Genomic DNA, 14,196 nt, shown 5'->3' on the forward strand with positions numbered 1-14,196 from the left:
GACACCCTAAATACACCACCAACCTTTTTTGAGAGACCCTTCAAATCCTTTAAGGTTATAAATACTAACACTTTATGCACTTAAATAGTGATAAGCAGAGAGCGATATATGTTGTACTTTTTGCATACCAGTTTTCATCATCATCTTTTTTCATTAAATCGTGCTAAAAAAGCTAACGAGTGTGCTTTTCCTAGTAATATTTGGTAGGAAACGATGATTGCCAAAGTGTCGACGTTGAGGCTTGAGCTAGAGAGATGCCATCTGACTTCGCAGCAAACGAACAAACAAATCCCACGAGGAACATTGAACAACATTAGTTTGGTCTTTTTTAATTTTTTTCGACATTTTGTTGCTTTTAAACCATTTTCTAGAGTTTTTAAACCCAAAAATGACAGTCCGATTCCATTGCTTTCAATTGTTGCCAAAATGCTGAAGTGTTGTGTTGTCTGCAAACATTGTTATTTTAAACGGTGTTACATCGGGAAGGTCATTACCGAAAATCAAAAAAAACAGATGAGCCCAGTATGCCACCTTGAGGAAAGCCACAAGTTACAGGGCAAAAGCTAGAAACATTGTCTTCTACTTTAACGCGATGTTCCCGTTCGGTCAGATAATTCCCAAGCCAAATAGTAACGAGGTGTACTTCTAGCTTTTCAGGACGTCTGTTACACTATAACAATCTCTGAATGTGTTCCACAAGGCGGGGGCACAGTCTAAAATTCCGAGATATAGGATGAATTTGTTCAAAAAGAGTTGCAAACTAGCAGAAAGGCTATAGAGCAATTGGAATCCAGTAGTTGTGGCTAGCCTTCAAAGAAAGTTGGAGTAGATCCAAGGTAGAATTAAGGCCTCTATTGAGACAAATCAGTTAAAAAGGAAAGTAGAGTGGTTCAGGAGGTGAGGTCGAATCCGAAGGCATTTTTCTCTCAGGCAAACATCCTGTAGGGCCTTTGAGGTCAATGGGCAAGCTAAAGACAATGTAGAGTCTATGGACAACATATGTACTTGGAGATCAGTTCTCTGGTGTGTTTTCAACTTCAAAGAGTTTAGGAGCAACAGCCCTTTGCTCTATCGATGAGTTTGTTTATATTGACAAGGCTTGGCAAGTTGAGCATTTAGATGGTATTGTAGTCACAGATCAAGATGCTTCAGATGCCTTCAGGGACTCGAGACTCTCGAACTCTCCTGGCCCTCTCCTGGTCCTTTCTCCTGCTTTCTCGTATTTGATGCGTTGCATCTTGGATCAAGGCAAGTTTCCCTCTTCTCTGAAGCTAGGTCATGTTGTTCCAATTTCCAAAGAGGGAGAAAGTCTCTCCCCACGTTTCAGGACGGTTACCCAACTGATTGAACATATAGAGTAGGTTATTGAGGGACGAGAGAGCCATGAATCAGTCAATGTAGTCTATCTCGACTTTGCCAAGGCCTTTGACAAGGTAGATCATGGTCTTTTGTTAACAGGCAACATGAGATTGGGATCCAAGGTAAGGTTCTCAATTGGTTAAAAAGTTTCATCTATGGTAGGAAGCAATTGGTCAAGGTTGAGGGATCCCTTAGTGGCATACATGATGTCAAGTTAGGTGTTCCTCAGGGCTCCATTTTAGGTACTCTCCTTTTTATCGTTTTCATAGCTTCGCTTCAAAAGCTCACTTGTAATGCCGGTATCAGTATCTCTTCCTATGCGGATGATACAAAATTGGTAGTTGGCAGGAATGGTTAGAATTCCGGTTGTTTGGTAGCGGTCCTAGACCAAATCTACTCTTGCGTTTCTGCCAGTATCATGGCACTGAATTGAGTGAAATTCCGCTCAAAGACCTTTGGGTCGACGTCATTAGACACTCTACTATCAGATGATGAGGGCAAGGGCATTCAGCAAGTCTCATCCATGAGGGATTTAGGTGTAGTCCTCCAAAATAATGGAAAGTTAGATGAACATATCGGACACGACACTGCCTATCGGAAAAAGTATAAGGACGATGTGATGGCTGGCTTCGCTGGCCGGGCGAAGCTCATCCCTCCGACCCTAGCACCCAAATACAAATATCCAGTTGAAAGTTGGTAAGGCTTTTCAAACATGTCGTAGGATATATCGCACGTTTAAGTCCAGAGCTAGTATCACAATGCTAACTCTGTTCTTTCTCGGGATCGTTCATTGTTCCATTTGCTGCCTTCAAATATTCGTAGGGCGTATTTAGGCGTTGATCCAGTAGCAGGATTTAAGTCAGACAAGAACAAAATTTTGACTAAAATTCCCGGTCAACCCTAAAAAAGGTAGAAAAACGCATTTTCCCACAAAATGGCGATTTTAGTTAATTTGTCCCGAATTTGACGCAAATGAGTAAAAGGTATTTACCTTTTATTTCTAGGTCTTGTCATCAAAAATGATTGATCAATAAAATATGAACATGCAAACGTCATAAGAACACATCTAAAACCAGTTTTGTAAGGTGAAACTTTGAATGAGGTTCTCCATTTTGCTTGTACTAAAAGTAACATAAATTTGCTTGTACTAAAGGTAACACAAATTTGCTTGTACTAAAGGTAACACAAATAACGTTATCGATTGTTATTGGTCGCAGTTGACGGCCTGTTCTACCTTAACTGATAGGTACAACGTGGATCGACTTGTCCGTTGGGGAATACCTATCTAACCTTACTTTGTGGCGACGTTTAGTGTTGTTTTCGACTTTCAAGATGAGCTTATTACTGTTAACGATCATCTTACTTGAGTGAGAATAAATAACGAGATTAGGCAATGTCAAACATTAAGGTAATTATTTTCTTTTATTCATTCGATTGTGCCTGGATTTTTTCGAGAAGTAACTCCAAACGGCCGGCCATAACAGGTTGACCTTTCCGCGTTTTCTGACTCAAAATCTTGAATTTCTCAGCCTTTTTCTGTCGATACTGTTTCAAGGCTTCCACCCGCTCCATTTGTCGTTTCTTCTTTTCTTCGGCCTTTTGGCGTTTCTCAGCTTTCTGTTGACGAGCTTCAAACTCTTGTTTCGCTTGTTTGATCGAATGCCACTTCTTATTCGGGGCTCTGGAAGTAAACACGAACCCTATATTAGAATCAGGGATTGTTCTTATTGCGTATCCCAATGAGTTCGACGAACTTGTGAGTGCATAGCAAATATATTCATTACATTGATCAAACGATCAAGTGATAAATCGCTCACATGTTCGTAACTTTGTTAGATAGGCGAAGCGACAGACAAAATGCTTCAATACCCAATGCCAAGTTAATGGAGCTATTGTATCCGAGCAGTCGAGGATGTAGCGTTTACAAGGCAGGAATTTTTTCCCTGACGGTGCCGTGGTTTGCCCCGGTGTCAAAAGCTTCTCTTATGAGGAAGAGACGTGGTGTGGTGGTTCGCGCAGTTTTGTAGCAATCAAAAGATTCCCCGGTTCAATTATCCTCCTCGATTATTCTACCACATCCACAAAACCAACCGGATACGGACACGACGTTGCCTAACGGAACACATTGGACGATGCGCGACTCAATCTCCTGACCCTAATACCCACGAATGTTGCTTATTTGGAGCAAATTTCTATTCATAGACTAAACATTTCTAACTAGAATAGCTCAGAATTAACTTTCCTAAGAGATGTCTAGGAGCTTTTTTTTTTAAGTCAACCCTGAACACGATAACAGATTTGATGGTCTCATTTAGTATTTCGATCGTGAGGTCTGGTAAAGGCGCAGTTGGTTAGCGTGCGACCGTGCCATGCGCGGGATCATGGGCTTCATCTCAGGACTCTCACCGGAACTTTGGTGGATTGACGCTAAGGACTGGTCCATCCCCACAATAGTGATCATTCCCAGAAGGGGAACAAGAAATGCAAAATCATGAAATATTGTTGTAATCCTTATAATATCCAATGCAATGAGCCAAGGACCCTACCAATACAGGTTATTTTTAAAAAGTAATTTGACGCTATCGATCCTCCTCTTGTCTCTACTTTTTCATCCATTGAGAGAAAAGAAAGAACGAGTGAAGTCGGGGTTGTTGAAGTTTTCAACTACAACTGAATCGGTAACTGATTGAACAATGCTCCCCTAGTCGGTCGAAGGCAATCAATACTATCACTGCCACACCCTTTCAGCTGTCAGCTAAAGCAAAGCAATGCATAACTGTGGCGGATGATATGTTTATCCACGGACTTCTAGAAATATGGACTGCGAACGAGCTTTCAGGCAAATCGGCCTGCTCTGAGCCACTTTTCGAATTAAAGTAATGAAATAAGAAACGTAGATCTCTTCAATTAACGGTAGGTCAATTTTATATCATTTACATGCAAAGACGATCGTGTCAAAGTTATGTGGTCCAAAGCTTATGAAGCTGACCAAGAGCAGGCCGAAAATTCAAATTTTATGTAGTGTTTACTACATAACTTTGAACATGTCTCCTGAGTTCCTTAAGCATAGGTTTGGGCTCAAATTTGGCCAAGTTCATCTGTTCAACAAGACCTGGTGGTCGTATCAAGTGCTTATTTGGAATAAGATGAGCGGTTTAGGAGATAGGATATTTTTGCTTCCGTTTGCAGCCCATATCTCTAGAAGTCCGTGGTGTATCCTATCGACCAATGTTAGGGAAGCCCTTAGCTAGCCACAACGTTTTTCAATCCATTGGTGGTTGACATCTAACACAAATGTGCTTTCGACCCACTCGCGAAACACGAACACCGCTCGGAAGGAATCATCCTCGGAGAAGATTTGGACACCTTATGGGATTATGTTCGAATATCTTGGGATCCGGGTAATTCTTTCAATGAGACAAGCTAATCAAAGACGATCTTGATAGCCCTTAAACTCTATATCTAAACCTAAGAACAGTTGGCCCCCAATTTATAAGTGAGCACTGCCAACTAAATAAGTGGTGGAGAATACCATAGTCCGCAGATTGGCTTACGTAGTTGGGTCGAGGGCTGGGTTGGAGGGCGTGTCAGCGGCTGGCAGGGTTGAGGCCGGTTTGGGAGAGCCCAAAGGAGCCATGTTGGCATTGGCTCCGTCGTGTTTGCGCATCATCTTGAAATAACGGTGCTTGAGCGACTTTTCCCGTTGGCCTTTCCATTGATCGACTAATGATGACAATTGAAAATCAGTCACGGTGGTTCAATTGGACAATTTGACATTGGGGTTACTAAAGGTGGCTAGTTGGTCATTCCATCCGGAAATCTGATATCGTTCTCGTCTCGGCTGCCTGACCAACCTGCGTCCTTACATTTCAAACATACCCTTAGTCTTTTTGGAGTATTTATTTTCTCGCCATTTCTTCTTGTCAAAGGGCTTTTTGCCCCCGGAAGGTGGGGCCACCGGTGGACAGGGTTCGTTTTGGGACATAATCAGGCCGGGGAAACTTCCATCCACGAGCTTCAAATCTAATCCGTCAGGCCAATGGCCACCAAGTGTCCATGCGTAACTTGGTCCATGCTCTCTGGCCAGCTGGGAATCAATCAGCAATCACACATGTCAATAAATCAAAGAAAACACCAGAAAACTAAGAACCATGAGGAAACCAAGGTGACCAAGCTGTTGTGGCGTGTTGGGGCAAAACTAAAGATCACGAAAAGAAGATCCGCCAAGGCTCCTCACAGATCCATTCTTTTTGGTGGCTGTTCAGTAAACTCTCTTGATTTTGATCTGTCTCATACACAATACTAAACTTATTTCCATTCGACTCTAGTTTGAAAAACTAGACTCAAACACGATTAAGGTCAAACTACGTCATGGTAGCCACCTGGGACCAATCACCTGGGCATTGTGAGCTTCAGGTTATTTCTTCACGCTAACATCCCTTTTCCAGAAGCCAGGGGTACACGTTTTGAAGTTGCAACTAGTTGATGGACTTGAAGCTCGGTCACACTGAGACTTGGCGTGCATGCCGTTTTGTTTTGATTTCGGGATTTCGGGCTGGTCCTCCCTCCGTTCTTCTTTGGCCTGGGGGGTCTGGTTATGGACTCCATGCCCTGATCGACTGAGTCGCTGCCACAGTTCCAATCGGTTACATTTGTGGGTTGAACCGAGTCCCGGTGGACGTCTCGCAGTTGTTGGACGGTGGGCGTGGCATTGGGTGGTTGATCGAGGGTCAATGTGCCAGTCGATATATGATTTGACAAATTGGCCAGATTGATTGACCACTGATCCAGAAGATGTCGGTGACATTGCACACAGATTTAGGGGACCTCAAGTTTGAGTTGTTTTGCGCAGATTGTCCGCGGACCTGCGAAAACTTCCTGGCCTTGTGCGCGTCCAATTACTATACCGATTGCTTGTTCCACCGAAACATCCCGGGTTTTATGGTGCAAACGGGCGATCCCACGGGTTCAGGCAAAGGCGGCCAATCCATCTGGGGCGGTAAGCTCAAAGGGCTCGTACTTGATCACCCGATAACAAGTTTTGCTATCGGAAAATGGACATTGAAGTTATTCGCCAGCAATTACTTGACGGTCCTATTTCCTATATTTCAAACTTAACAAACTAAATATTTTCGACCTAACCTAATCTTTCGGTGGGCAGGGCTTGGGGGCGCCTAGACAGGGGCACAAGCCTGCGGCAGCTCTGTGGCCAGAACCCGAATGGCACAAATCTTGGGATGGATCATGAGTACACCTAAAACGCCAAGCCATTAAACTCTGTTTCGAAACCTTATATGAATGGGCCACAAACTATAAAAAATGGAGCGCCGATTAATAGTTGGCCCCAATGAACCCCATCTTACCCTTCTGTTACTTGGCCACCTAATTCCAATTGATATACACTAATATTAATGTTTTCCTCCTCTGCAGCCAAATTCAACGATGAGATCAAGGATTCGCTCAAGCATAAAACGCGAGGTATTGTCTCCATGGCCAACTCCGGACCCAACACCAATGGATCCCAATTCTTTATCACATACGGGGCCCAACCCTCGTTAGACCTCAAGTATACCGTATTTGCTAAAGTCATTGACGGCTTCGACACCTTAGATCAATTGGAGAAGGTTCCCATTAATGCCAAGAATCGACCACTGAAAGATATCAAAATCGTATCTGTGACCATCCATGCCAACCCTATGGCCGAATAAAATGGTGGGGCTACACTCTGCCATGCAGTTGACTTTCCAGGCCCAGGCCCGGCCTGCCGTGGCGGCCTATCACCATGCTGACCGTGGGTGTAAAACTCTCGATCGAACCGGTTTTGATCAATTAGTTCAAGCCATATTGAATCTCCAGCACGGGCACACGGTGGTAGGTGTGGCATTTTCCATGGACACGCCCGGTTATTTGAACATATATCCATGCATCATAGCATTACTCCTCCAAAAGCGAAATCATGTCAATTTAGACCCACAAAACCAAAGTTGGCTCGGGATACAAACCGCTTTGGCTGAGCTTCAAGTCAGTATGATCATTTGCGACCAAACTTTTCTGCTCGATAACCCCCTTGAAATTATCTCTCAAATGAAACTGAGTATTGATGTGTGGCTGCTTAGCATCAAAGTCGAGGTTACGCACAACCTCGAGGCAGCCCTCAGAATCCCCGAAATCGCTTATGTGGCCCAAACATCTGGAACTACGGGAAAGAGAAAGTCTGTTTTCGTTTCTTGGAACAGTATATCGCCCAATGTAAATGATTATCTGAGCTTATTCCAAGTTTCGTCTGTTCTCAGTGTCTCTCCTCCCACGTTTGACCCTTTCTACCTTGAAATCTTGTTAGCTTTCTTGAAATGCGTACCCATTCATTTCATGAACACGGCTCTAAAACTGAAATCATTCCAATTTTCCCGAATCGTAACTGAGAACCAATTATCTTGGGCACAAATGACGCCTTCCTTGTTTCATTTGGTCCGAGATGGGCCTTGTTTTCGAGGTGAAACGACATTAAAATTTGTGATCTTAGGCGGAGAGAAATGTCCGTCAGTGTTTCCTCAATCATCAATAGAGTACTTCAATGCTTATGGTGTGACCGAAATGTCTTGTTGGCAATCTTTGGTTAGAATCGACACTAATCAGACTGGTCGGATTTGGTCAGAAAAGCTCAATCTATTATCCGAAACGAGTTTAACATTGAACAAGCACAACGAAATTGTAGTGTCCAGTGGTTCCAGAATGTGTCATGTCTTCCCCGAAAGTGGCACAGAATTGAGTCATTCCCTATTCGTGGTATATACTGGCGATCGAGGTCTTTGGGGTAAAGATAAGTCGATCCAATTCGAGGCAAGATCCAAAGATTTCATCAAGATTCAAGGAAAACGAATTGCTCTGTTGGAGATAGAACGTGAGTTAGAAGCAGTGCTAGATATTGATGTGAAATGTGTTCAAGACGACCACGACCAACAGCGAGTTGTTGGATTTCATACCAGTGACCTGGATATCAGTTTACTGAAACAACTACCGACTTTTATGGTTCCCGATGCGTTTCGACAAGTTACGGAATTTCCTGTAACCCTCCATGGAAAATTGGATAAGAGAAGGCTTCTCGATATGTTTCGTAAGAGACGATGCTCACCTGCAGTTGATCTCAAACTCCTGTGGAAAAAGTACACTGGAATTGTCCCTGAAAAAGATTCGAATTTCGTTCTCAACGGAGGTGACTCAATTTAAGCTGTTCAGCTTCTTGGTGAGATCGAAGATTCGCTTGATATTCCCGAAGTTCAAACCTGTCTGGAATTACTTTTGAACGGACAATATGCAGCATTCCAACAAAAGTTGGAGAACCTACTCGGTTCCATCCAGCCAAAGAAGCTTCTCAAACACTTCTCGACCGACATTGTCACCAACACCGAATCTCCGGATAAGATCTTTCCTTGTCTTGGGCGTGGATTTTGTCACTGCTCATCGAATAATATTTTAAGGGTGAATGGACAAAAACGTTCCATCTGGACTGTAGATCTTAAGAAATGCATTGATGCTACGCCTCTGATCGTCGAGTTTCTATCATCAAGCTTGCTCTTCATCGGGTCCCATTCGGGATTACTGAGCGCCATTGACTTCGACACTGGAGAAGTCCGATGGATGCGTGATCTTGAAGATCGCATCGAAAGCTGCGCAGTCCTTTCCATCGATGGACATTTCATATTTGTCGGCAAGTTGCTTCTTTTCATCATTGCTAGAACGTTTCACTTCATATGAACGTTTCCAACGAAACGATGTTTATTTCAAAAAGTATGATTAACACATTTTCACTCATCCACCAGGTTGTTATGACGGTTGCATGTATGCTATGAACTCGCATACCGGTGAGTTGGGTTGGACTTTCAAAACCAATGGCTTGATCAAGACCACGGTGTCAGTTGGCGGTAATGGCATCTATTTCGGATCCTATGACCATCATTTGTACTGCCTAGATTCAACAACAGGAGTAGAGCGATGGAAGCATAATATCTGCGGATCGAGTATCCTCGCTCGATCAGTTGTAACGGACAACGCGATTATCTGTGCCACTTTAAGTGGTCACCTATCACGACGCGATCTTGCCAAAGGAACGGAGATCTGGACCGTCCGACTAAACGGTCCAATTTTCTCCAATCCAGTTCAACAAGATGGATTCCTATTCTGCGCCACCGCCAAAGGTCGCATATACAAGGTGAACGGGGTATCGGGAGATCATGTGTGGATATTCGAGGCCAAAGCCGCCATTTTCTCGTCCTTGATTTTACAAGATAAGAATCTCGTGTTTGGAACACACGGCCGAGGAGTCATAAGTGTGGACTCGGATTCCGGTCAGGAATTGTGGCGTGTTCAGCATCGCGATCATGTGTTTGCCACTCCCTGCTTGACCCAAGATGGTCAAGTGTTGAGTTTGGGGGTGGACGGACAATTCATAGTGAGCCAAAAGGGTGAAGTGTGTCATGAGGTGGATATAGGGGAGGATCGATCTGGAGGATTCTTCTCGTCACCTTTGGCCTACAAAGGCGTCCTCATCGTTTGTTCACGAGATAATCGAGTCCATTGTTTGAGTATCTAAGTGCTTTGAAGAAGATAACTGACCGGCATGTCATTCAAATAGTTATAGTAAACGTCCACAATGTCTTATATGCATATTGAACAAGACGGTTTGCCTTGGCCCATCAATACAATCTGACTTTTTTTTGTTCTCGCCTTTTGCATAGATAGTGAACGTTGACATTTTTGTTAAATCTGACCTTGGTTTCGGTATGTGAACTACATTTCAGTTATTTAATGAGAGCCTCACTTGCGTATCGAGCTGCCTTAAGACTTCACAATTCGCACAAAGAAGGATGTCAATTACATCAGTTCTGTAAATCCAATCACAAAACATATCCAATCCAACCATGGGTCTCAAGGAGATATGGTCCAATGTGACTGTGGAGCCTGTTCTCTTCCTATTCAGTTTATCCCACGGACTGTACGTGATCGTAGCCCAAAGCCTTTATTTGGATAAAGTGTGCAACGTCAACTTGAACTACACTCGTGAGATCTGCGACAACATCTTTTTACACAAAGCGGAGCAAATCGAGGTCCAAAAATATGTCTCAGAGTTACAAGCCTACAACGGAATTCTGCAAGCCTTACCCTCTATCGTGTATGCTCTGTTCGCTGGTCCTTGGTCGGATCAGAATGGACGAAGAGTTCTCATTGGATTTTCTTGTCTCGGTTACGTCTTCAACAACGGTGTTTTCATTCTCAACACGTGGTTCTCCGAATGGAGAGCGGAATATCTACTTTTCGAATGCCTGCAAGATTTCACCGGGGGCAGTGTTTGCTTCTTCTTGGGATGCTACGCCTACATTTCGGATGTGTCGACCAAAAAGCAAAGGACCAAACGATTGGCCTTCCTTGACGGGCTCTTTCCCATTGGCTTTTTTACAGGATTGAGTATCAGTGGAGTCATCAAAAAGAAATGGGGATTCATTCCCAATTTTGCTCTAGGCATGGGTGCCGCCATTCTGGCTGTGATTTACACGATGTTCTTCTTGAAAGATTCCCGACTCAACAGACCCGAGGAGGTGAAGCAATCGGTCGATCTGAGTAAATCAAAGGACGAAGGTCCTCCAAAACTCAAACGGTTTTTCTGTGCGGAGATGTTTGATCTCAACAACCTGAAAGCCGCCTTCCACGCCACATTCCACAAGCGCGATCACGGCTTGAGACCTTACTTAATTCTGCTGATGGTCACTTTTATTCTGGAGATCTTTATGTCACATGGCCGAGGTCCAACCATGTTTCTGTACATTCGCAAAGAATTCGCGTGGGACGAGGCCACGTTTGGCCAATACATTGCCTTGTTCGGTGTGATCGGCCTTTTCACCCAATATGTGGCGGTTCCATTTCTGACGGAGACCCTGAAATTTCACGACACCACCCTAGGATTCTGGGGTGTGATTGGGTCGCTCATTAATACAATCATCATGGCCTTTGCTCGAGAAGGCTGGTGGTTGTACTTGGGGAGTGTGATCGCTTTCCTGGGACCCACCATCACGACATCAAGCCGATCTCTCGTCACAAAATGTGTCGGACCTTTCGAGGTTGGAGCAGCATTTTCGATCATGGGAGCCATTCAGGCCATGGTTCCATTATGTGCCATTCCATTTTTTGGTTTCACGTACAAGGCCACCATTGAATGGTTCCCAGGCACGTTCCTACTCGTGTCCGCGGTTTTGTACGTTATTGTCGCAGTTTTGCTGATCGTGGCAAATATCGGCCTTCGCAAGGTCGAACGAACAGAAAAGAAAAGCCTCCAAAGGACCCAAGACGAGGAGGACAAGTGTCAAAGGCTCATGCCACTGATAGGGGACAAAGAGACACTGGATGTTATCTAATTTGTATTTATTCCATTACATTTTCTGTTCTTAGATGCGTAAATTATCGGTTAAGTACTTGTCTGGTGTAATTTTGGCATGCAAGTCTTCGCGAAAAACTTCAAAAATTAATCCACGATTGGTTGTGATGTCAGATCTCGAAAAGTAAGATCATACAAATTTGAGTGAATGCAATGACGCTTTAACTTTTAACTACCTAAAACTAGTTAAAGAGTCCTTGGGCGTAAGGCATATTTCCAGTAGTATTTAACAAGTCCTCAAAAAGTGAGAAGATAAATATAAAAAAAGCTCGGCATGCTTTTACTATTAGTCAAGATAAGACATTGCAGGAGAAGAGCACAGTAAAAGCTTGACAGTTCAAACTACAGGAAGATAGTAAAAACACCATTCAACCTCAAAATGTTGGACCAATGCCGAAGTTCGATCACCGTTGAACCAGTTCTGTTCATGTTCAGTTTGGCTCAAGGCCTTTACATAATCATTTCTCAAAGTCTGTACGTGGCTAAAGTGTGTAAGGTGAACTTGAATTACACCTCCGAAGTGTGTGACAATATTTATCAACATGAAGAGGAACAGATTGAAGTCCAGAAATATGTTTCCACACTCCAAGCTTACAATGGAATTCTTCAAGCTGTTCCCGCTGTCATTTACGCCCTCTTTGCTGGACCGTGGTCGGACTCCTATGGGCGTAAACTTTTGATAATGTGGTCATGCTTTGGGTACATCTTCAACAACGGGGTCTTCATCATCAACACGATCTGGTTCTACGAGCTCAAAGCCGAGTATCTGTTATTTGAGTGCCTTCAGGATTGCACCGGCGGGTACGTGTGCTTCTTCCTGGGTTGCTACTCCTACATTTCGGATATATCGACCTCGAAAACTCGAACCAGGCGATTGGCCTACTTGGACGGACTTTTTCCCATCGGTTTTTTTACCGGTATGAGTGTGAGCGGATTCCTGAAGGAAGCCTATGGATTTACTGCCACCTTTGGATTGAGTATGGTGTTCACGGTCGCCACGATTTTGTACACGTGGTGTGTTGTCAAGGACTCGCGAAAAATGAGGCCGAAGGAAGTTGTGGAGGAACTGAAACGGCAAAAGGCCATGCTGCCAGCCGAGAAAGGTCAGCACAAGAGCGCATTGGCCAAAGTGTTCGATGTTGATAATCTGAAGAAGGCGTTTCATACCATGTTCAAGGAAAGAGAGCACGGTGCTCGACCTTACCTCATACTCTTGTCCGGCATTTTCGTAATGGAGATCTTCATGATCAATGGCAAAGGCCCCACGATGTTCTTGTTTCTTCGGAAGGAGCTGGGTTACAGTGAGAAGGACTTTGGGCTCTACATTGCCGTGTTCGGTTTTGTGGGTCTGTTTACCCAATATGTGGCTGTTCCGTTTTTCACGGAAGACTGCAAATTTCACGATACGACTCTGGCTATCTTGGCAGTCATTGGTTGTGCTATCCAACAAATCATCGTGGCCTTTTCGACTCGAGAAAAGGATTGGATGCTCTTTGTGGCAGGGATGATTGCATTTCTGGGACCTGCCATCACTACTTCATGCCGCTCTTTGGTTACAAAATGTGTCGGGCCTTTCGAAGTTGGTGCGGTGTTCTCGGTGATGGCCGCTTTCCAAGCCGCTGTTCCCCTTGCAGCCAGTCCATTCTACGGATTCATTTACAAAGCCACCATAACAACCTTTCCAGGCACATTTTTGTTCGTGACAGCGGGTCTGTACGTCATCGTGGGAATCATGCTCGTGGTGGCCAATGTGGGTTTGAAGAAGGTTCAGCGAAGCATTTTATTTGCCGAAAAGACCAGAACCGTCCTCTTGGATGAAAAAATCCCCATGGCCGTGGAGGGACAGACGCTTCAATATGAGACCTAGATTGGTTTGGTTAGCTACTTATGTTTATTTATTTGAAGTATGCCCCGGGGACTGAATCATTCATAAATTGATTTACGTAATATAGCAACTAAAATGCAACAATCTTCGGTTGCCAAGATTTGTAGGTTGGTCAACCTGGCTCTGGATTGCAAGTGAATAATAATTGACATAGATAAAATACATTGACGTATGTCATCTTAAACATCAGTATTCAGGTATGGTTTCTTTGACTTGGTGCCTGTGACTGCAGCAATACTTGGGTTGGTGTTGGCAGATGGTTGTCGTGGCTCTGGAGATTTTGCGATTCCGTTGCCATCCTCAGATTCGGCAGTTGTGTTGGCTGAACTCGTGGAATGTACCTGAGGCTGATTGTTCGCGGTTGGCAGTAGAGATTTCTTTTCGGCCTCCTCGTCCTCGTCCTCATCTTCCTCATCTTCCTCATGTATCACAGCTTGAATTTGACTGCCCCCATTGGGATGGACACGGTAGTCCACTGCGCGGTTTTGCCTTCGATCTGGCTCAAGGGAGCGGTCGGAGGACTCGG

General features: G+C 44.1%; 5 protein-coding genes across 5 annotated transcripts; 4 read left to right on the top strand and 1 right to left on the bottom strand.

The window, feature by feature from the left end:
• Positions 1-2,755: 2,755 nt before the first annotated feature.
• LOC131877499 (thyroid transcription factor 1-associated protein 26-like) lies at positions 2,756-5,472 on the bottom strand. The gene is made up of 3 exons (XM_059223183.1): positions 5,239-5,472; positions 4,914-5,082; positions 2,756-3,040 (listed from the first exon to the last, which is right to left on the bottom strand). Exons 1-3 carry the CDS (start codon positions 5,342-5,344, stop codon positions 2,782-2,784), a joined length of 534 nt encoding a protein of 177 aa, XP_059079166.1. The 5' UTR covers positions 5,345-5,472; the 3' UTR covers positions 2,756-2,781.
• A 401-nt stretch (positions 5,473-5,873) lies between these two features.
• On the top strand, positions 5,874-7,088 carry LOC131877500 (peptidyl-prolyl cis-trans isomerase-like 3). Its single transcript, XM_059223184.1, has 2 exons — positions 5,874-6,358; positions 6,790-7,088. Exons 1-2 carry the CDS (start codon positions 6,154-6,156, stop codon positions 7,065-7,067), a joined length of 483 nt encoding a protein of 160 aa, XP_059079167.1. The 5' UTR covers positions 5,874-6,153; the 3' UTR covers positions 7,068-7,088.
• Positions 7,069-10,076, top strand: LOC131877496 (beta-alanine-activating enzyme-like). The gene is given in 2 exon segments (XM_059223180.1): positions 7,069-9,067; positions 9,180-10,076. Coding segments are annotated over 2 exon segments (2,769 nt in total). The 3' UTR covers positions 9,950-10,076.
• A 141-nt stretch (positions 10,077-10,217) lies between these two features.
• On the top strand, positions 10,218-11,798 carry LOC131877497 (lysosomal proton-coupled steroid conjugate and bile acid symporter SLC46A3-like). The gene has a single exon (XM_059223181.1). The coding sequence runs from the start codon at positions 10,278-10,280 to the stop codon at positions 11,763-11,765; it is 1,488 nt and encodes a 495-aa protein (XP_059079164.1). The 5' UTR covers positions 10,218-10,277; the 3' UTR covers positions 11,766-11,798.
• A 249-nt stretch (positions 11,799-12,047) lies between these two features.
• On the top strand, positions 12,048-14,079 carry LOC131877498 (lysosomal proton-coupled steroid conjugate and bile acid symporter SLC46A3-like). The gene has a single exon (XM_059223182.1). It carries the CDS (start codon positions 12,165-12,167, stop codon positions 13,650-13,652), a length of 1,488 nt encoding a protein of 495 aa, XP_059079165.1. The 5' UTR covers positions 12,048-12,164; the 3' UTR covers positions 13,653-14,079.
• Positions 14,080-14,196: the final 117 nt, after the last annotated feature.

This window comes from Tigriopus californicus, chromosome 3 (assembly GCF_007210705.1).
Source record: "Tigriopus californicus strain San Diego chromosome 3, Tcal_SD_v2.1, whole genome shotgun sequence".
NCBI lineage: Eukaryota > Metazoa > Arthropoda > Copepoda > Harpacticoida > Harpacticidae > Tigriopus > Tigriopus californicus.

Excerpts from the sequence above, each read along its gene's own strand:
- LOC131877499 (XM_059223183.1), bottom strand. The coding sequence starts at position 5,344 with ATGTCCCAAAACGAACCCTGTCCACCGGTGGCCCCACCTTCCGGGGGC. Across the intron at positions 5,083-5,238 it reads ATACTCCAAAAAGACTAAGG|TCGATCAATGGAAAGGCCAA; the intron begins GTATGTTTGAAA and ends TGTCATCATTAG. Across the intron at positions 3,041-4,913 it reads CCAGCCCTCGACCCAACTAC|AGCCCCGAATAAGAAGTGGC; the intron begins GTAAGCCAATCT and ends GTTTACTTCCAG.
- LOC131877500 (XM_059223184.1), top strand. The coding sequence starts at position 6,154 with ATGTCGGTGACATTGCACACAGATTTAGGGGACCTCAAGTTTGAGTTG. Across the intron at positions 6,359-6,789 it reads CGGCCAATCCATCTGGGGCG|CCAAATTCAACGATGAGATC; the intron begins GTAAGCTCAAAG and ends CCTCCTCTGCAG.
- LOC131877497 (XM_059223181.1), top strand. The coding sequence starts at position 10,278 with ATGGGTCTCAAGGAGATATGGTCCAATGTGACTGTGGAGCCTGTTCTC.
- LOC131877498 (XM_059223182.1), top strand. The coding sequence starts at position 12,165 with ATGTTGGACCAATGCCGAAGTTCGATCACCGTTGAACCAGTTCTGTTC.